Source organism: Leptidea sinapis, chromosome 14 (assembly GCF_905404315.1).
Source record: "Leptidea sinapis chromosome 14, ilLepSina1.1, whole genome shotgun sequence".
Taxonomy (NCBI): domain Eukaryota; kingdom Metazoa; phylum Arthropoda; class Insecta; order Lepidoptera; family Pieridae; genus Leptidea; species Leptidea sinapis.
The window spans coordinates 6,357,509-6,381,010 of record NC_066278.1 but is presented as its reverse complement, the minus strand read 5'-3'; the positions used below and the strand labels follow the sequence as shown (position 1 = coordinate 6,381,010).

Sequence of the window (23,502 nt, the reverse complement as noted above, 5' to 3'; positions counted from 1 at the left end):
TGTACCAGTCTCATCGCAATTAAAAATTCTGTCTGGGGTCAAATTATATTTGTCATATACTTCCCCGAGCAGAGAATAAAATTTACTCACAGCCACTTTATTAAAGCCCATTGCTCGAGCTGCCGATGTAGCTTCCGGTTTTCGGATAGATAGATCTGGGTGGCGCTTCAAAAATCCCTTTAACCAATCTACGCCAGCTATCTTTTTATCACGATTAAAATTGTTAGCTTTGCCATTTTTTTCCGCTAGCTGATAAGCTAGCTTCCGTAGGACGATAGTGGTTAAACCAAACAAACGTTTCTCCATTTCTATAATGTACCTAACCAGCTCCTCTTCTTCTTGTTTGGAAAACACGGGCTTGAAGTTACCTGGAGTAGAGTCAAGAGGCAGCTCGCCTTTCCTTATTTTAGCAACGTGACGCTCTAATGTGGTCTGGGGTACGCTATACAGGTGAGCCGCTTTTCTATAGCCAGCAGTTTTGCTTAAGACTGCATCAATTGCCTGTTTCATGTTTACAATGGACCAACTAAGTCTCAAACTTTTCTTCTTATACGTCCGTACCATTTTTATACCTAAAATAAAATATTTTCTATTATAAAATGAACAAGAACGATTCTTCAGTTAATTTACAAAACAGGGGCATAATGGGGACAACGGTTGCGGGCATAACAGGGTACCCCATCGTACCCCGTAGCCATGTCCCCGTTATGCCCCAATTTTCACATTATTTAAAATAACAAACCAAATAAAATGAGTGACGGTTAGAGTATTTTTGTTCAAAACATATCAATAAGTCATTTATCTACAAAAACAAAATAAATACATGATAGTAGCGACATAAACACTTACCTTTTTATTTGCGTATACGAAGTGACTCAAAATAACATAAAATTACGTTGAAAATCGTTGTTTGTTTTAAAAATCAAATGCGCGCAGTCTAGTCGCCGGTCACTGTCAAACTAAAGAGAGATACAAAATGGCTACCTATTAGCGAAAACAAAACGCATCTAAAGCGTATAGTTTTTTGTAAGTGTGGATGGCCCCGCGTCCCCGTCATGGCCTCCTCTCCCCTATTAGTTTATAGTATTTACTTTTAATCAACTTTTGAATAATGAGCAAAAAATGCTTGCAACGTGCCTTTACACGTAATAGCGCATCAATTGTATGATGTTACAGTATAAAGTAATCGTAGGTGTATTATTTATAATACAAATGAAATATGTTTCTCAGACCAAAACTAGTTTCCAATGGCATATTATATTTATTTAAAATCCAAAACCAAACATTCAAGTAATTATAAATAAAACCAGCAATATGAAACGAGAATCTAGGAGTTCTTCATATTTAAAAATACCAGTTACATCTGTGATCCATTTCCTTACAGCCTCCTTTGATAAATCAACATATACACCGGGTTCACCTTGGCGGCCGCAACTCATTGTATGGGAAGCGATACCAACTTGTATCTTTGAACTATAAATAATAGCTGGACTTCCGTAGTCACCCTAAAATATTAGAGAAATGAATATTATTATATAGTAGGATATCTACTGACATTATGATAAGTCTCCACCTATTTTATGGCTGTTTCTCGTAGTGCAATGATGTGTTGGTTGGTAGTTTGCTACAAGAACAGGCTGCATCGACGACAAGTTATCTTCGCACCCCCTGTGTGAGGGCAGAAGGAGGTTGTCAGAGCTGAGCCCTATACCCTGGCTCTTCTTCTCCCAAAATATTGTCCGCGGTATTCGCTTGGAATACAACGAAGTATTTTTTTTTTGTTTACTTTTTAAAAAACAACGTTGTGTCCTTGCTAGTACCTAGTTCGCCAGTCAGTCCTTTGTCGACAGTCTTCGAAAACAGTCAAGACCTTGGGTAGTTCGTCCAGGCCCAGTTAAACACTATTGAAAAGAGAAGCATTTTTGAAGCAATTTCATTTTCATTAGTGAAGCAAGTGGCACTGCAATGTAAGGGTCAGGGCGTATCAATTACCATAACTCTGCTCATTTTCATAAAAAAAAAATATTACAAACTTAGTACAATTTTCTTTGCAAAAGTAACAAAGCTATGTCATGTAACAGCATCCTTGGATATTATACCCTGCTCCAAGATGCTGTTTGTAATACTTGCGTCAAGAAGATACTGCGGTTCACAAACGCGGCAGGGCTTGACGACGAGCTATAGTTTTTTTTTTATGGAATAGGAGGACAAACGAGCGTACGGGTCACCTGTTGTTAAGTGATCACCGCCGCCCACAATCTCTTGCAACACCAGAGGAATCACAGGAGCGTTGCCGGCCTTTAAGGAAGGTGTACGCGCTTTTTTTGAAGGTACCCATGTCGTATCGTCCCGGAAACACCGCACAAGGAAGCTCATTCCACAGCTTTGTAGTACGTGGAAGAAAGCTCCTTGAAAACCGCACTGTGGAGGACCGCCACACATCCAGATGGTGAGGATGATATCCTAACTTGTGGCACGAAATTGGCAATCGCTCGAGATTTCGAGACCCAGTATTCCGTTACTAGGCGAGGCTTTGAGGGAAGTGTTGTCTAAGAGCGGCGATACGACAAATGGGGTTTTTTTAGTGGTAAACGCTCAAACTTGAGTCTTCTGGGGGTTAAATTGGACAAGGTTCAATTTTCCCCATTCCGCGACCTTCTCAAGAGAGGACTCGATAAAAGACACAAGTTTCTCCCGGCACTGATCGATGATTTCCCGAGAGAGACCTTTATGGCCAGTGTATGCGGCATCACCAGTGCTGTCGTCTGCATAGCAATGAATTTTGGAGGTGTCCAACATATCATTGATATGCAGAAGAAACAGCGTGGGAGACAGCACACAGCCTTGGGGCAGTCCAGCATTCACGGGCTTCGGGTTCGAGCAATATCCGTCGACAACGACCTGTATGCTGCGCCCAGTGAGGAAGCTGGAGGTCCACTTGCACAAGCTCTCGGGAAGCCCAAATGATTGAAGTTTGGAGAGGAGCGCCTTGTGCCATACACGATTAAAGGCCTTCGCTATATCCAGGTTAACTGCCAGGCCTTCCCCCTTGCTTTCAATAGCCGCTGCGCATCTATGTGTTAGGTATACCAGAAGATCAACTGCCGACCGACCATGGCGAAACCCGTATTGTCGATCGTTGATCAACTGGTGACCCTCTAGATATACTAAGAGCTGACGGCTAATTATGCTCTCCATGATTTTGGAGAGCAGGGAGGTAATAGCAATAGGCCTGTAGTTTGCCGGATCCGAACTGTCTCCTTTTTTTTGGATCGGATGGACAAGGGCTGACTTCCACGAATCAGGGACTACGCCTTTAGAATAAGAGTGCCGGAATTAACGCGTTAGCACCGGCGTCAACTCAGGGGCACACGTTCTAAGCACGATTGGAGAAATGCCATCCGGCCCGCTCGACTTCCTGACGTCCAACGAAAACAGAGCTCGCCTAACAGTTTTCTGTCTGAACTGTACTTCAGGCATAGAGAGCCGCGGGATGGTCGGCGGTGTTTTTCCGTTGTCGTCAAGAGTCGAGTTGGAGGCGAAAAGAGTGCACAAGAGATCGGCTTTCTCTTTTGCCGTATGGGCCAGGGTGTCATTCCTCATGTGCAACGGCGTCATGGTCGGCTGGCTGAAGTTACCAAGAGCAGCTTTCGACAACGACTAGAACTTGCGTGTTCCGGTCGGGTAACTGACTGATTTGCCGCTTAAAAAATCTGGAGGCATGGTTGTATTTCCTCTTAAGAACTGTGCAGTTCGGATCCTTTGCGCCGCAACCCAAGCTCGATACGCCTGTTTTTTGCAGTCAGATGCTGGTTTAACTGACGCATCGAACCAGGGCTGTGATCTGCCACCGATGGGTACTACAGAGTTTGGTATAAAAATATCCATAGCCTGTAATAACACATCGGCTACTGCAACGGCGCAGGCACTAGGATCATCCGAAGAGAAACAAACCCTGCCCCAAGGGTAGGATGCAAAAAAGGAACGCATCCTATCCCAATCTGCTGACTTGTAGTGCCAAACGCGGCGGGTCGCTGGTGGTCTGCGACGTTGGCGTCGGATAGGCACTACACTCCTGACCAGGCAATGGTCGGACGTTCCGAGAGGGGCGTCGACAAAGACCTGGTAACCATCGGGATGTGTAGTTAGCAGAAGATCCAATAAGGACGGCATGTGGCTATCCACATCCGGGAGCCGCGTTGGCGACTCGACCAATTGGGACAGACCATACGCCAATGCAAAATTATGCACAGATCGCCCTGCGTAGTCTGTGGTACGTAATCCAAGCCATTCGGCATTGTGCCCGTTGAAATCACCCAAGACTACGATTTCAGCGGAGGGGATCTGTGCAAGCACGTCGTCAATTGCCGCTTGAACGCAGCCCATGAGATGATCGGTTTCTGCGTTACCACTATGGGACCTGTAGACACACGCATAGATGCGGACGCGGTCCTCTCAATCTACGCGGAGCCAGAGAGTGGACAGGTCCCTACCCTCAAAATTGCCGAGACGGCGACAGCAGATATCCTCCCTAACATACACACATACCCCGGCATGAGGCAAAAAATTGTGCTCAATTTTGTACCCGGGGTACGTTAAATATGACGTATCGCTAGGTCGGGATATCTGCGTCTCCGTAAGGAAACACAAGGCCGGCTGCGCCGTCTCAAGGTGGTGGACGGCGTTTAAATTGGAGTGAATTCCCCTGATATTGCAAAAGTCCACGTTGAGTGTGGAGCGGGGTGCCGTGGTGTTATTGCCTCGTTTGTCCTTGGTCATGCGCGGTTCTGTGCCCTCCCCAGAATACGAAGGGCAGCCCGAGCTAGAGTGCTCGGGTAGGGATTCTCCGACTCTGGTAGAGCCGGTACCCTCCTGGGGTAAAATCTTTTTAAGTTCCGCTGTCATATTCGGGTGGATGGGGGGGGGGAATGGCCACCGGTCCTCGACACTAACCTATGCGAAACATAGTGGCACTAGGCCGCTACTTCACGCCGGTATTCTGTGTGAGTTTGGTATTTAACCCGGACGAGCCTGGCCCGATTGTGCTGACGTCAAAAGACGGCAGCGTGACTCTCCCACTTCTAAAAAGCCCTTAGTCGCCTCTTACGACACCCATGGGCCTGGGACTCCCCTATTCTTTTTACGCCCCGGGAAAAGTACGGGGCAAATGAGTTGCGAACACAATAGTTCAATTCTGAACGCGGTGTTACTAGGACTCAATTAGGACTAGGAATTTCGCCACCCTCTCCAAATAATAATAATAATATCATGTTAAATAGTATTGATAGTTAATAATTATTCATACAATTTTTATCTAGATTGAATGATTAACATGGCTCCAATTGCTAGTTAAAGTTAGTTAAACTTTGGTAATTTGTTTTCACAATGTCTATTAAGGAAAAAAGAAATTTTCTTCTCATATTCTGTAGACATATTTTTTTTAATTATGCGCTATTTGGCGATTTCTTGGGATAGCGGCCATTAACTAAGTACTCACATGTCTAGCATAGAGAAGTGTTTTATATGCAGTATATTAGGTATGATGGACGCTTCAACCTGGGATGATCTTTCTCCACGAAGTAGAAACGATCCACTGGCCAATCTTTTTCTTCTTTCAACGTCTCTACAGTCATAAAAGTTGACAACCAGCTTTTTGAATTTGTCAGTATCAAAAACGAGCTGTTTGGTCTCAGAGCTGCTGGACGAACAAAAAACGAGCGAAAACATTGTGAGTAACTAAAACTATTAACTTTATTCCTATGTACTTAGTTAAATTGTAATTTGCTATTTACTTGTTTTTCTATACTGAATCTCTGTGCTATTACTATGCTTTAAAAAGATTATGTTATAGCTATTTACTTGTATTTCTATACTGAATCTCTGTGCTTTAAAAAGATTATCTTATAGCTATTTACTTGTTTTTCTATACTGAACCTCTGTGTTATTACTGTGCTTTAAAAAGGATTACGAGATCATGTTTGATAGCTAAATAAAAATGGTTATTTCTCTTGAATCATTTCCTTTTTCTAATAGTCCTGTTAGAGCTTTACAAAACAGGTTCAGCAGTTGCATTAAATTACAAGTAGGCTAAATGTAGGTATGTTACCTGCTAAGTAGGACAAATATAGTTATAGCAGAGCCAATGACCAATAGGTCAGTGGTTCTACGCTTTTTAAAAACTAATGGCCCTTCTTCCTTTCGATATATACTATTCTGTATTCTTATTAAAATACTATTTATATTAAATATTGTTATGAGTTCTTCAATATTGTTAAAAAGAGCCCTATTAAAATGAAAATTGTAACTTTCAAATATCGATATCAATTTCAAATCGCAAAAATGTTTATTAAATGATATGCCAGACCAAAAGGCATTGTCCAGTTAAAAAAGACACTGATACAACAATAAACAATGACAAAACTTACGTAAATAGTGGCTAAAAATAAAGAGCTGTATGAGTTGCTATAAACGAAGAAATTAGAAAAAAAATTAATGTCCGTCTAACTTCCTTTTTTGTTAATAGAAAAAAACACAAAAATTTCATCATTGTCAAACTTTAGGAGGAGCTTACGATCTAACGTGTAACTACATAAAATGTGTAATATATTTATTTAAATCATAATTATACTGAACTCACAGATGTAGCCCCCCATCCAGATATTTTTATTTCAGTACCATCGGAAATATCAGTACCACTGTCCACTAAAGTTATGGCTTTCGTGGTTTTACTATCAAGACTCAATTTTTCATCTAATTGAATAATGGCTACATTGAGGTCATGTGTAGTTTCATTGTAGTTGGGATTTGGTATAGTTGAATTAGCTGTAACAAATGGTGTTTCCTGGAATTTCAAAAACATTGAAAACACTGGTATTAAAATATAATACTTGGTTGTTAATCTATACTAGTGATAACTTACGTCTTGCGATTGTCTAAGATCTGTTACTCCAGCTCTTACTTTAACCACATCATATCTATAACATTATTAAGATTACTTTATTAGATCTTACTTTAACAACATAAAAAATAAATTCAATGTATGGAATTATTTATCGATAAAGTAACAAATAAAGAAGGGAATAAGTATGCCTATTTACAAAACCCATTTCTACTTAGTCTTACCATGAAAATAGCCGCATTTTATTTAAAGAATAACAATGCAGTGACTCCCAAGTCAATCACACAAAATAAAACTAACCAAAATGAATGTTAATATTATGAATCCACTGATGAAACAAAAAAAATGGCAACAAATCTAACATATATACAACACATTATGTACAAAATACATCTAACGTATATTTCCGTGGCTATACAAGAATAGGGAGGATTCAAGCCAGAATAAGACGTCAAAGTGACTAAAGGCGATATTCCTTGGCACTTTGAATTGAACTTTGATTGGGGAGAGTTACGCAGCCATCCTAGGACTACAGAATTTAGGGGCAAAACTCGACCAGATTATTTCCACACTCTCTGAAAAAACCGTATATCTGAAAAATATTTATAAGCTTACAATTAAGCTTAAACGTAAGGTCATGAACTGGCGCATATCACTTCACTACAATATTACAATTATTCTCCAATAGATGTCGATATCAGAAAGATATCGACACTACCAGAGTTGGAGAACCCCTGCCCACGCGTTCTCGCTGAATCTGCACATCTTATTCTTGAGAAGGCCTAGTATCGCTTTTCGAGGAAATCAAAAAACTATGGCACCCCGTGAGATACTTAATGTGAAATTTTGCCACATCAGGGGACTTCATACCTACTACTACTATCACCCTCCACCACCACCTCAAAACTTCGCTTCAGCTTAACGTCAGGAATAACGAGGCTGCGACAGCTTCGTTATTCCTGACAATGAAAATATCTCATCATATCATCAAGGGAGGATATATTATTCGCTAACGACTTCTCGGCAATTTTGAAGGTTTGAACTCCTAAGCTTTTGGCTACGCTTCGATCCCTAGTTCTATGACTGATTTACAGTTCAGGCAGAAAGTAGGTCAAAATCTCAGTTGTTTTAGGACCGCTTGAAACTCATTTCTAGTCGAAAATTAATTTCAAATATATATATTTTTTATATTCATCGCAATCATCACCAGAACGTCACAAAATTGTTAGTTAGCACTGTAATCATTTAATAAAGAGATAATAGTGAGTAATATTTTATATATAACAGAAGAAAAGAATTAAGTGAAGTTAATTCTCGTAATTTAATGTTTTGGAAGGTTTTAGAAAAATGTGCGCGCATTTTTGAAATAACTCGTGTCGTACAGTCATAGAAACAACGCATAAGGAAGCACATCCACGTCTTTATTCTTCGTGGCAGAAAATTCCAAGAAAGTTGCACAACGGGGAGACGCCAAACATGCGATTGGGCGATTGTAGTGTGTTGCAGGATCGGTGTTATCTGGTAGCAAGATACAGGTTGAACAGCTCATCGGAACAATCCCCGAACACTATACTCCTTACCGAAGCAATACCTTTAAAATGGACATCTTTTACAATTCTACTACTAAACCTACCCACATAAAAAGTCGAGAAGAAAGACATAAATACTTACAGCTATATCAATTCAAAATATATACATAATTTGCAAAGATTATTCGTCGAATAACTAGAGATTCTAGGCAAGAATCAAGCGAGACAGAATACAGGATTTAGGGCAGATTTCACAACTTCATCTTGCTCCAGGTCTTGAAAATAATAAGAAATACAATATTAAATCATTCAGCTGCTGTTGCATAGATTATTAAAAAACCAATTGACCCGATTGATCATGAAAGCATATTCTGGTAAAACTAATAAATGCAAGAACACAATTAATACGGAAGATTTTTTGAAAATACTGGAAAAAGAAAGAAAATATAATATTGATTTATTCCTTCAAGCCATACTCTACTTATTCTTATTTAATTACTTACTTTGGGATTCTGCCACACAAAACCATCTAAAAGATCCGATCTGTTTGTGTGTTGCACTTTGTGTGCAAATATTCAAATAGTGATTGCAAAGATGACTTCTTAAACAAATCGTGTTTATGTAGACTTAGAAAATAGTTTAATTTAAAGAGGGTGTTTTAGAAAGGTGCCAATTATTTCTATGATAAATACATACCCCACTACACACTGGGCGGTTGTTAAGATAAATTCTTCATTAAGTATTGAACCTCCACATTGAAAGGTACTATCGTCATTCTCACTAAGAATGAATACTTCATGGGGCAAGTATCTGATATTGGTAACGTACCCACCAGCAATTTTACCATCATTATTTAAACTGCTTGATGCATCTGTAAATATGATAAAATAAATTGCTGATAAATATGCAAGTAAAAACAACACTGGGAATTAATAGTAACACTTTTTCTCTCTCAGAGCGCCACATAATTGCCTTTAATCCCATATTGTCCAAAAAAGGGATAATTTGATTTTTATTGGACAAGTTATAAAAGCAGAGTTTTCATTTCGATTGCGAGGAAATAAAACAGTAGTATAACATAACATTTCTTTAATTAATATTCAAAGTAAAATTAGTACAGTTTTGAATAAAATTTTTGTCTCGGCATATTAACCGTATTTTTCAGAATTTATGAAGATGACATATTGTGAGAAGATGGCATATTATGAGAAGATGGTTCTGACGACATTCACAAAATTATCGTAAACTTTGAGATATTTTTCCCGAGACTTTGGCGGTAATATCTGTTGCACATCCCTCTGTGTATTAATTTCCATAAGCGTATTAGGAGAGAGTGCTAAATCCTCTTGTTCACTGGACATTTTTAACAATTTTAGCAAATTTGAAGAAATTAATAAATGCACGATAAAACAAAGCCTGTTTCCCGCCGCTTTTCTTTAAATATTACGACGTTGATATTAGGCTTGGGCTCCAGACCTATACAGCCTACTATTAAATTAATTTTGTAATATATATATATATATATATATATATTTAATTAATTAAATAACCTACCGCATTTTAATTTAAATTTAATATCTTAAAAACACATGGGGCAAATAAATTAAAGTAAATATTATAAGATAATAAATTCTATCTCTGAACTTTTTATTGTGTTTGGCTCATTTTCTTTGCCTTAATATAGATTATTTATTTATTTATTAGATACGTGAATGCTCTTGTGCACAAAAATATAGCCAATATCGTGCACAAATAATCAATTTCAGAGCATGGGAAGTGAAAAAATATAAACATATCAATGATTTGTTTTTACTTACCTCGTAAAGTATGTAATATAGCCAATAAAAATACGATATTTAATCCTCTATACATCTTGATGAATTCTAAAGTAATAATGCCGGAAAATAGGTTTTCATACCTTCAATTTATTTAAAGCAATTTAACTCGTTTACCTTATCTGTTTCTAAAATATATTCGAATATATTATAGTGACGCGTTAAATTCTAATTAAAATGCCAGCTAATCAGCTAGTCAGCCAATAGATTCATCAATGAAATTTATAAACGAATAAATTTAAATATCTTTATGGATTAATTAGCTTTTGCAAAACATATATATATACTAATGTTATGTAAAGGAAAGCTTGTGAGATTGAGGGGGCTAATCTCCGGACCAGCTTAGCCGATTTTAAAAACATCTTTTACGAGCAAAAGCAAACATTAGTCTTGCGTAACATAGCTTATATTTAATTTTCGTTATAATATTATGATATCCGTCCGACTGGTAGGTACAGAAACACTACTGCTATTTTATTTCTCGCTCTCTTCAACGTTGCGTGAGGTTAATCGTTCGAAATTATACCGGAGTGCACTGGAGCAGGGGTCATCCCTGCTCCAGTGCACCCCGGTATCAATACTCCAAAATATATTAACGAACAAGCTTTATGAATAGCCTAACACTAATTATGAATTCAAGTTTTGTCAAAGTGTGAGTCTCTAAGTGACGGTGGAACTGGCAATCACTGGACCCTTCATGATGCAGTATTCTTATATGATGCACTAATGCACCTCCTGGCGAAGAGCGGTGATACAACAAATAGTTTTCTTTGTGTTTTGTTATGAAAATAAGATACAAGATGAGCAGGAAGTTCAACTGATGGTAATTGATACGCCCTACCCATGAAGTGCCGCTCAGGATTCTTGAAAAGGCCAAAACTTCTGAGCGGCACTACAATTGCGCTCGTCACCTTGAGACATAAGATTTTAAGTCTCATATGCCCAGTAATTTCACTAACTACGGCGCCCTTCAGACCGAAACATAGTAATGTTAACACATTACTGCTGCACGGCAGAAAAAGGCGCCGTTGTGGTACCCATAATCTAGCCGGCTTCCTGTGCAAAGGAGCCTCCCACTGGTAGAATTAACAGATTTCCTATTTCGTGACCTTCTCAACAGAGGACTCGATGGAAGATACAAATTTCTTCTGGCACAGGTCTACGATTTTACGAAAAATACTCGGTTCGATGTATACGACGTCTGCCGGCACAGACATCTACTCGAGTCATAACAATGCGTGCTGGAGGTATCTAACATACTATCATTAATAAGAGAAGAAAAAGGTGAAGCAGAAGCAGAAGATAGGACACAGCTTTGGGGAACTCCTGCGTTCACGGGCTACGGCTGTTAGCTACTCGCTTTATTGCCTAGTTTCACTCTCCTTTCACCTTCTGGTACTAACCAGCTAATTTAATTGAATTTGAAACAGTTGCGCACGAACACCTGCAATACCGAGTTGAAGTCAAGAGATGCGTTGCCTGTTGCAATAATACTAAATAATAGTTTGTTTGATCTTTTCAGTAAATCTATGAGAAGATGTATTGGTTTTTACAAGCTATTATAAGTATTTATATTCTGAAATATATACAAAAGGTTCACAACTATATTGCATAGGTACGAAAACCATTATTTAAATTTATATCTTTAGTAAACATACAGTTTTGGTTTTTTTTCAACAACGGATACTGACAATTTAAACGCGCGCGTGTCTAGATCTTTTAACGCGTCTAGAACGCGGGTGAGGACGTTTGTCAAACACTGCCAGCAACGCTCTAAATCGGGCTCTACACATTTACGTCCATTCCCAATATTCGGTCTATCTCCGGTTGTGGCCTTCTTGAGATAAAAAATCTTAACTATCGTCGACTTTTCTGTCCCAATAATCTTATCGACGGTAACTCATCTTATCCGTACACGCTGTCTGTCAATGGGACGATGTATAGCTTACCAGGGATAGAAGTTTGTATGGAAATTTCAACAGTGAACTGGCGATAAGAATGACTTATCGGGTATTGGGATAGCTTCAGATTATTGACCGCTAATTACTGACAGTAGAAGGTAGTAATTTATCTCTATCTGTAGATAGTATATTAGGAACGGCCGTAAGTGAGTGTGATGGTTGACCATGCTCGGCAAAAAAGGACCCTTTATAAATGAATGTATACAGCAAAAATAAGGCTTCTTTCTTAGATATGGAACCAAAAAATAACTCTGTTTAAATAACTCTGTACTTTCTGATAAACAATGTTAAATTAGTTTCATTCATTTCCGTTCAATTACAACAGACAATTCGGATGATCAAGAAAGTGATAATAATTTTCCATTACGAAAGATAACTTTGGCATTGTAAACGGCTTATTAAGCAGAATAATGTACGGAAAATATTTTAAAATTTTATTTGTTCTTGTATTTTGTATTTTTAAAGGTAAGCATAATTTTATTTAAAAGATTAAAATATTTGTTTGAAAAGCATAATAAGTTCGTGGAAAAGTCCCACCTCGCACTCCCCTTGATAATGGACCTTCGAATAGTCCGAAACTAGTCGGTACCAACAGTAATGAATTATGGCTTAAGCCGATTTAAATAAATAAAGATAATCTGGTCTCTCTTCAAGCTGATATTGTAGCACGAACAACACCTCTCCGCAGAATACCAATCTAGTGCTTAAACAATTTTTTTTTTATATAAAGTGATACCTAAGAATATCTTTATGGTTATTCAGTGAAAGTAACGTGTTTAATAACCGTAGCACCCCTTCCACAAGGTTAATTTCAATAAGAATTAATGTCTTTCACCCAAAAAGCACAAATTTAAGCTGCAGATAAATAATATACTTTTTATCGTAATAGATGCATGCTGTGAATTTGAGATTGAAGAAATCGTAGATGATGATAAAATTGTTGGAGGAACAAACGTCAACATCAAGAAACTGCCATACCAAGCATTTATTCGTACATTTAAAGGAAATCGATACTTTCAATGTGGAGGATCTATAATTAGTAAAGAGTATATTTTAACAGCAGCCCATTGCTTATACGGGTAAAATATTTCCCCCAGCTTTAATTAGTCAATCATCGATCAAAATCCTCATGAAGCAGTTATGTGTAAACATTACTGTGTATCGGTCTGATGGGCGCCGTAGCTTGTGAAATTGCTGGGCAAATGAGACTTACCATCTTATGTCTCAAGGTGACGAGTACAATTGTAGTGCCGCTCAGAATTTTTGGGTTTTTCAAGAATCCTGAACGGCACTGCATTGTAATAGGTATCAATTATGATCAGCTAAACACCCTGCTCGTCTCGTCCCTTATTTTCATAAAATAAAAAAAAATACGTACAAAACTCGCGACCAATTGAATATTATTTCAGAAGGCGTAGATTTCTAGTATTTTTTTAAATTAATAGTCTGGTATTACGATATTTTTACGTATTTATTCACCTGATCGACAAATGATTCACTTATTTCACAACTGACTAGTTATTTGTGTCCCGGGTTTTGAATTCTAGTATTTTAGACCCGCTTTTCTTATAATACTCTTGAATATGTATGAAGTATGTTCAACACACTCGTACGGAAATTGGTATTTACAAACATGTCGATGAAAACAGATTTACCAGTGGGAGGCTCCTTTGCACAGGAAGCCGGCTAGATTATGGGTACCACAACGGCGCCTATTTCTGCCGTGAAGCAGTTGTGTAAACATTACTGTGTTTTGGTCGCCATAGTGAAATTACTGGGAAAATGAGACTTAACATCTTGTGTCTCAAGGTGACGATCGCAATTGTAGTGCCGCTCAGAATTTTTGGATTTTTCAAGAATCCTGATCGGCACTGCATTGTTACGAGCAGGGCGCATCAATTACCATCAGCTACGTTCAGCTCGCTCATCTCGTCCAATATTATCATTTAAAAAAAGGTATATTTTTAATTAAGCTCATATAAACTCAGATCTTATATGTTGTATGATACGATTGTAAACTGATTATGACCCTCTCAATCTTTTCTCGATGTAAATGTAATGCCTAATAATTTACTATTTTGTAATTGTAGAATGGACGAGGCTTATGTACGAACAGGTTCAACGGAATACGACGATATAGTAAGTATACAAGAATGTTTTAAATGGAATTCACCAGTGAAAATTTCATAATTAAAGCGTATATTTATTTTTAGAATAATGCTCTAATTCTCGCTAAATCTTTCAAGTCGCACCCGAATTATACTCACACTTCTCATGATAATGATATTGGCGTTGTACAGTTAGCAAGAAAATTAGATCTAAGTGGAAAAACAGAGAAAATTATTAAGCTGGTGGATGCTGGAACTAAACTTCCTGTAGGTGGTAAATTAACTGTATCTGGATGGGGCGTTACATCTGTGAGTATTGTGACATTTAAATTTTATATAAATTGTTATATTATTTTTCTACTTTGAGGTTTAAGGGAAATGAAATTTATTTTATCATAAGTTGGCATTCATATATCTTATAAACATACCAAAAACTAAAAATAAAAAACATAAGAAACTTATTGTGTACCGAAATATCATGAAGAAACACCGTAATCATGTAATTTAATAAAAAAAAATATCGTATCATCGGCGGTCTACTTTCTAGTTTTGTTATAATTGTGCGGCCATATCTTGACAATAGTTCTACAACAAAGTATCAAAACCAATTTTACTTATCTCTGACAATACTTTCAAAAATTTATGTTGAAAAAACGCATTTTAAGTAAATTTGTTGAAGTAGGCGTTACTTTGCGGAAATCCATAATTATCCAAGTGTTTACAATTTTCTTAAAGACTGAATTGAGTCTCGTGCCAGATTTTGGCGAGACAATATGTCCTGAGGATGCCTCGTTTAGAGGCGAAACACGTGTCGAATTGTATAAAGACGAATATTGGCGGAATGAACACTAAAGAAAACTCAAAACATTTGGGCTTTTTATGGTTTTAATATTTTATATTTCTATATTTAATATTCAGTGCTGGTATGAACGTTACGCTGTAGAAACAGCCTGCAATACCAATTCTGTATTTGTAGTGGATACGGCTTATGAACGCACCTTGCGTTTTTTACTTTCCGAACTTCGACTTGACTCTAAGAAAGACCAGGAGGTCTACTCTAATTCAACGAAAAACGAAGTTTCGATTGAAGTTTCGGATGTTTCCTACTACGGTTCCATTCGTTTCGAAGTTTCGTCCCGAACGTCATTGCTTGACATTTCGAATTTATAAGACTACTCTAATTCATTTACATTCCAAACGAATATGGAGATGACAGCTGTTTGTTCGGAATTTTAACGTCAATTTGATGTAAACAAAGATGTTTTTCAAGATTGATTTTCGTTTGTGTGTATTTGGTTGCAAATTGGCTTGAAATGGTTTCAAGAATGCTATTAATCGAGGCTGCTCTACGTGAAGAACACATAGAAGCAATCAATTTAATATTAGTGAAAGTTCCTACTTAAGAGTTTGTAGGAAATTACAGAATATAAGTGGAAGTGATACTTACAGCAATTTTAAAATTTTTAACAAAAAAACAACCGACTTCAAAACAATATATATAATATGCACTAAAAAAGTATAAAATAAGAAATTCTGCCACAGATCGCACCCTTACTGTAAGTCGTTAAGGAGTCCCATTGATCATCATATTCGAATACAACAATTATTTGGCCATAACTACGTTATGGTAGATGACTTAAATAACCGGATACCATGAAAAAAATCGGCCGAGTATCGTTAATGCGCTCCTAAGAATTGAAGAGTTCCGTTACTTTGTCATGGATTCCGTAATCAGAACCTAACCTAACTCTCACCAGTTTGAAGTATATCCTTTCCAATAAAAAAAGAATCATCGAAATCGGTTGGCGCTTTATTGAGTTATTCGTAAATTTATCATCCACTTTGCTATACGTATGTATACCAAATTTAAGACTTTTATGGTTTTCTCATGGATGCCATTGTCAGATCTGGACCAAATTACAATGGGACCATGGAAGGAATTACGATGGAAGCACCAGCTTTCACATAAAAAAAGAATTATCAAATTCGGTTCGCCCAGTCGAAAGTTTGGAGGTAACAAACATAAAAAAAAACATGCCGACGAATTGAGAACCTCCTCCTTTTTTGAAGTCGGTTAAAAATTAATGTTATATAAGCTATGTATCAGGGGTGGTATTAATATTCCTGAGTTCACAGAGGATGAACTCCAATGTGAAAGAAGTAGGCAGTTTCCCTTTTAATCAGCTCCATCTTCACGTCAAGCTCTACAGGCAGGTCGAAGGCCATGAACTGCATTAGTACAACTGTTAGAAAGGATAAAGATAGAACTTTATCTTACTTATTCCTTTCTAACAGAGTGGTATTCCTATCTTTAGTGATATTTTAAAGTAAGTTTCATTTTTGTTATTAATAAAAGAACAAAATTTATTTTCTATTTTATTATAAAAGGAAAACTAACTTACAGCTAATTCAGAGTATGTACTCAGGCATGCAAATTAGAAGGTTCATCGTTCCACCAATTTGAAAAGTGTTATCTTTAAAAGGATGGCTATATGTAGAAGCAATATTTTATGTGAAAAAAGAAGTATATAACTGATATTTACTTGAAACTTTCTGATATAATGAGTAGGTAACGTGTCTGCGAGGTTTGTTAAAAAGCACTTTAAAAGATCATATACAGACATTTTTGATTGTCATACGTTACTACCCAACGTTGGAATGAAATAGAACTCTTCAAATTAGTTGGATTAATATAATGTTCATTTTAATCGGTCACCTTTCGTTCACGAATATTGTCTATGGTTCCGAACATCGTCGATGTGTCCGAACACAAAATAGAGTAGGGTCACAATCGAAACTTCGTTTAAATTTCGTTCGTTTACGAAGTTTCGTTTCGCAGAAAGAGAGTAGACCCCCAGTTACTAAGTTGAATATTATGCGAACTCGCATCAAACTTCCAAGGAATTAGCGACATGGTTTGATGTCATTTCCCCAATATTGAGCGATTTACATCAAATCAGCAATGTAGAAAGCTTAAAAAATGGGTGCCTGGTGCTTTGACTGATAAGAGAGAAACATCCACCATGATGGAAGTTACAGAAATGGGGATTTTGGAGGGAATTATAACGTGTGATGAAAAAGTGAAGTGGATCGCAACGGCTGACTCCAGGTCAAACGCCGAAACAATGCTTTAAGAGTAGCTTATCTACAGAAAATTTCTGGTGACTATTTATTGGCCAATTTATGGTGTATTTAATACAGCTTTCTTAACTCTGGTCATGCAATAACAGCAGATGTCTATTGTAGCCACCATATAGTTCATCGATCTGAAATCAGCTGGAATAAACAGAGATAAAAATAGTTTATTTATTTATTTAGATAGTTACACCAACAACACATCATTATACAATTAAAATTTAACAAGTACACAAGGGATAGTACAATACGACATGTCTTTACAGGTGTATACAACATGTACAATAGTGCGTAAAGAATAACAAAGTTGAACAATTAAACATAACAAAATTAAAGAAATGAACAGTTAAACAAAAATGATGATAAAAAATGACTTGAATACATTTCATTTATTTATATATAGTTATATTACATTTATAATTTCAAAACATTACCTTCTGTATTATAATGTAAATATGCACATATGCATATACCTAGGTAACACGGAAAATGTTTAGATAATGAAAAACGGCTTTTTGTAGAAAGTTGCCATTATTTTTATTGTTTTTCGAAGTAATCTCCGTTCATCTCTACACATCGTCGCATTCGATGGAACCACTGAGAAAAGCAGTGGGCCCATTCTTCCTTAGGGGTCTCTTCTATGGCATTTTCGTATGCTTTCACCGCATCTTCAGGGCTCGTAAAGCGAATACCTCCAAAGTTATCTTTATTTCATGGGAATAAATAAAAGTCGCAGGGCGCCAGGTCAGGACTCATTATCTCGACACCTGCCATAGTCAAATAACAAAAGCAGTCCGTTTTGCGGAGTTCGCTGAAGAGCAGATCGAAGATCGCAGCAATATATCCAGCTTTCATCACCTGTGACGATGTCAAATACAGGATTTGAGTCACCGTCGTTGAACTTATCTAACATTTGGCGACACCAGTGCATGCGAAGGTGTTTCTCGTCGTCGGTTAAAGTATGGGGAATCCATCTGGTACAAAGCTTCCTGACGCCTAAATGTTCGTGTAATATTTTTTTAACTTGACTCATACTAATGCCTAGGCTTGCCCGTATCTGCTGATAGGTCACTCTCTTATCTTCCTCTATCATGCGTCGCACAACGAAAGTCATAATTAATCATAAACCAAAAATTTTCTTGCGTTAGGTTAATTTTCACGTGTAATATGAGTTATAGATTTGCCGCCAATTCACAAAAACACATGACAAATGTATACAATATACTACATTAGGTTACCAAAGAGTTCTTAAATTGAAATTCAAAAAAGTTTTCATTAGTAATGTTTCTTACTGGCCAGTTCTACACATTTTCAGTGTTACCCACGTAGCAAAAATCAGTTATTTTATTTTCGTTTCTTTCTTTCACAACTCAATTTTATTTATATGTAATCAAAATGTATAAATTCAAACAACAAAAATAAAACTAAGGCCTCTTTTAAGTGGAAGGGGATAGACTAAATATAAATTATTATATATCCAATTGCAAATGATTGTCAGTGGAATTTGTTCAAATTTTGCAGGAAGATGGAAGAGTTAGTAGGCACTTGAAAGATGTTCAAATTCAAATAGTCTCTGACGCTGACTGTCGCAAAATGTATAAAGAAGAGTTTACAGAAAATATGTTTTGTGCGGGAGTCCCGGAGGGCGGAAAGGATGCTTGTCAGGTATTTAACTCGCACATTCACTGACAGTTGCAAAGGAACTAGTAAAAAAAATACCAATTATTTGTTTAAAGATATGTTTCATTCACAATTTCAAAATTTATTCAATCATAAATATCTGCCTCTTTATTTGCACTACAAGCTTTTAGAGATTTTTTTTCAATTCTTTTACTTTTCTATCTTTTCGTTCTTTAAAAATGTTCTATTAGGTATGTATTAGGAATTTCTAAGTTACAAACCGGTCTACTTGACTCGGGACCTGAGTCGAGAAGGGACCATTCTCCCTCACCGCAATCCCCATCCCGCCTTAGTCCTGTTAGTAGCGTTAGCAACTTAGTACACTGAACACCAGTAGATTATTATTCATTATTATACTTCTAAGCTCGTTTTCTAACATGTCATTCTCGCTTCTGAACATACTTAATAATAATTACAAAATATTATTTAGTTATATGGAATACATAAAAAAAAAAAGTTCATTACTATTGCAGTTAAGAAGATGAACTATTAAATTTTATGGACATAAACAATTGGGATATTTTTAAATTAATTTGTTAATTTTGTAACATTGACTTTACGCCTGGTATTCCAATAACATAAAAAGTATTAACATTAGAAAAAATAGTTTTTAACAAAAGTTAAAATGAATGGATTTATTTGTCAAAACAATCTATGGAAATGCATGGATGCATTTTTATTTATACAATACTTTCAAAGTTCGGCCGAGATAGAAAAAGCGGTTCATTAAATGGGCCATAAATCGTAAGCAGCGGGTTTTACAAAAAAGTTTACAGGAAGTAAACGATAGGAAATTTTATTTTCTACAATAATGGTTTTCCTAACATTTGCACTTTGAGCATAGTTTCCAATATATCAGCAAAAAATATTTTTTCACGAGCTCCACCTGGATCATCATTTTATGATTTTATGCTAAGTAAGTACCCTTAGGGTACCTTACAAAAAAAATATATCGAAAATGTAGTGCGAGGTTGAATTCTATTTTTACGGGCCTACTTTAATTAAACTGCTTTTGTTGAGTTTTTCATGCTGACCGTACTTCCTAGAACTGTCATCCGATCCAGGTCCCGACAGAATTTGAAAATTTTAATTTATCAACATGTAGTAAGTAAATATCAATAATCAACATCGGTTTGGCTGAAAACTTTGTAGGATAGCATGTAATCATTCTAAGAATTTTAATTTTCCTCAAATTTTTATCAATTTTGGGGTCCTTAAGTTAAAATCATACATTTTTTTATTGTAAATAGAACAATACCGACTTATTGTGAAACTATCGACTTATTCTACTCAAAGCAGTATTTTTATTAATTATTATTTTCAGGGTGACTCAGGAGGTCCTGGTGTCTTAACAGACAACGGGATACAAGTTGGAGTAGTTTCCTATGGAAGAGGATGTGGTCGAGCTGGTACACCTGGAGTATTTGCTAACCTGGCCAGCAAAGCGATGAGGGAGTGGATTAAGGATGCAACTGGAGTTTAAAAAGAAAGTCCATTGAAAATATACGACACCGTATCATACCCTGATTATTAAAAATAATATATAAAAATATAAGAATGATATGCAAACTAGAATGACCAACACCACGTATTAAAATCAATAATTGTAAATAAGAAAGTATTTTCTATGTATTAGACTTAGCGAGAATGTTTTTTGATTCTAAAAACCCTCGTATATTTCTTTGAGACACGCAAAATATGGATCCAAAAACATACCAGCTGATCAAGAATTCCACAGCTAAGGATTATCATATATTATGAATACTTCGACGGCTATTTGTTTTAATATAGTTTTTATAATTTAATAAAACAATCACATTAAATTGAAATCTCAATAAAACTTAATGTAAGCTTCACACAACCCCACTCATATCCACTATATACCAGGCAGACACATTTCATTATTTTCCCCTACTGTACTGTATAAATAAAATTTATTCATCTAATCTCTATCAGAAAAGTAACAAGTTTTTACATCGATATTGGCCAAGTATTTAAAGTCCTCCGTCATGTACAGCGTTGTCTATTGTCGGGAGTAATTGATGAATACTTTCGGACTACTACTACTTACTTAGTTGTACGTAGATTTTAAGATTTTTAGATCAACGGTTCACACCAGTGGGAGTTCTGTCCTGTTTGCACAGGATGCCGGCTAGGTGGTCACAGTGGCACCTTTTTCTGAAGTATAATATTTTTACAGGGCGCCGTTGCTACTGATTTAGTAATTATATATTTGTTCTTATTTTCTTTAATTATATTTTTAAGGATTACATCTAAAATTGTTTTCACAAAACCACAATAATTCAGCTCCATTTTGGTGTGATTTATTATAGCTGCGTTGTACAATCGTCACATAGAAAGACGAATGAATGGACAGACTTTGTAAAAGTATAATTAAGAGTTCTTCGTTTTATTGGGAACTAAAATACACTATTAAAACTCCCTCGAATGCTTGGAAAGACAAGTGATCAGGGGGCGAGCTAGTCAGCAAGTTGGTCTTCTTATCGTCGGAAAAAATATTACAAGAGAAATGATAAGCCTTTATGAATAAAATGCAAATACGTTTAGAACGATTCAAATTCAATACACGCTCTTGTAAAATATGAAGGCATTATTCAGTTGCAATATTCACATCCATCTTCTTAGGTTCGCTGTTTGGTTCAACACACTACACTTAAATGGCGTTATAACGTACACAAATGTATTTTCAAATACCTAGCTCCCACGTAGTAAGAAATCAATTTACTTAGTGCGGATAGTTGCATGCTCTTATATTTATATGATCCTTTTGCAGAGATCTTTTTTATAGGTTATGTTATAACCTCATTGTTATATGTTTTTTTAAAAAAAGGGACGAGACGAGCAGGACGTTCAGCTGATGATAATTGATACGCCATGCCATGCAGTGCCGCTCAGAATTCTTGAGAAACCCAAAAATTCTAAGCGGCACTACAATTGCACTCGTCACCTTGAGACATAACATGTTAAGTATTATTTGCCCAGTAATATCACTAGCTACGGCGCCCTTCAGACCGAAACACAATAATGCTTACACATTACTGCTTCACGGCAGAAATAGGCGACGTTGTTGTAATCATAACCTAGCCGGCATCTTGTCTTGACTGATTTAGTTTACATAAAATGTCTTATTGTCCACCTACCTACCTAATCAGGGGTGTGCATATGATTTAAGGAATTAGGCAGTGCCTAGCTTTTTTTATGAAAATAAGGGACAATGATGGAAATTGATACGCCTTGCCCATTACAATGCAGTGCCGCTCATGCCGTCGGCTTCTTGAAAAACCCAAAAAAACTCATTTGCCCAGTAATTTCACTAGATACGGCGCACTTCAGACTGAAACACGGTAGTGTTTACATATTACTGCTTCACGGTAGTAATAGATTCCGTTGTGGTACCCATAAGCTAGCCGGCATCCATTGAAAAGGAGCCTCCCACTGGTTATAAGCCACTGGTTATAAGCCAGTTTAATCTGGTTCCGTTACTTTTAACCAAACTTGAACTATTGAAGTCTAACTATTAAATGAGCTCATAAAGGACATTGCCGGAAAATGGGCTATATTGCTCACTATCATGCGTCCGAAATAGGTATACATGCAAAATTTTCTTTTAAATTATAATTTCGCATATATTTGTTTTAAATCAGATACGAACAGGCGTTTAAAACTTATATAAACAGAAAGTAATGTATCGTTTCGAAACAAGCGGAACTGCCATATTAGCCTATACCAAAGCTACCAGTTAAAACATCTTTTTAACTGGTAGCTTTGGTATGGCAATTAGATCTGCACTTCGTGTTTCTTCAACTTATTTTCATAGCTGTTTATTGAAAAGCAAAATATGCTTCGCCGAACATTTTAAGTGTGACAAACAGCAGCAAACAAGGCCACAGAGTACTTACACTACAGACACAACAGACTTTTATGTTGTATGAACTTTTAACACGTAGCTAATTTTGAAGAAAATATAAAATATACCATCTATATCGTTAAAAAATCCTACGTGGCTTAAAACCTATTCATTTAACATTATTATAATACTATAATATTTTCCATAAAACCATGGACTCATAACACTAATAATCATTGACACGATTCTACTAGGTTACCCGTCGCCATCGTTGAAACTATGGTAAACCAAAATTGTAATTAGAAACCCTGGTTGAAATGTCATTATGACAAAACCTGTCAAAATATTCTATCGATGATTTGGTTAAGACGTAACAATAGCCCAATTTTCATAATTTCAAGGATCGGCATTGTCCTTTTTTCCTGAATACCTTAGTACGGTATACCTTTTATACTAGATACCTACGGTAAGCAATCTTTACATATTCC

At 36.5% G+C, this 23,502-nt stretch overlaps 2 protein-coding genes across 3 annotated transcripts in view; both read left to right on the top strand.

The window, feature by feature from the left end:
• The window catches only part of LOC126967870 (trypsin alpha-3-like), a 60,060-nt gene extending 39,273 nt beyond the window's left edge, over positions 1-20,787 (top strand). Inside the window, exon 7 of one of the 2 annotated variants that reach the window (XR_007730090.1) lies at positions 20,690-20,787. The gene's annotated coding sequence lies outside the window, so the exon portion shown is untranslated. The remainder of the gene's footprint in view (positions 1-20,689) is intronic. The other variant, XR_007730089.1, reaches the window with a different exon arrangement.
• LOC126967871 (trypsin alpha-3-like) lies at positions 12,539-20,787 on the top strand. Its single transcript, XM_050812562.1, has 6 exons — positions 12,539-12,688; positions 13,113-13,302; positions 14,314-14,362; positions 14,437-14,640; positions 18,988-19,131; positions 20,471-20,787. Exons 1-6 carry the CDS (start codon positions 12,634-12,636, stop codon positions 20,627-20,629), a joined length of 801 nt encoding a protein of 266 aa, XP_050668519.1. The 5' UTR covers positions 12,539-12,633; the 3' UTR covers positions 20,630-20,787.
• Positions 20,788-23,502: the final 2,715 nt, after the last annotated feature.

Bases quoted from the DNA above. Each gene is read 5' to 3' on its own strand.
- LOC126967871 (XM_050812562.1), top strand. From the start codon at position 12,634: ATGTACGGAAAATATTTTAAAATTTTATTTGTTCTTGTATTTTGTATT. The intron at 14,363-14,436 runs GTAAGTATACAA...ATTTATTTTTAG, and splicing joins CAACGGAATACGACGATATA to AATAATGCTCTAATTCTCGC. The intron at 19,132-20,470 runs GTATTTAACTCG...TATTATTTTCAG, and splicing joins GCGGAAAGGATGCTTGTCAG to GGTGACTCAGGAGGTCCTGG.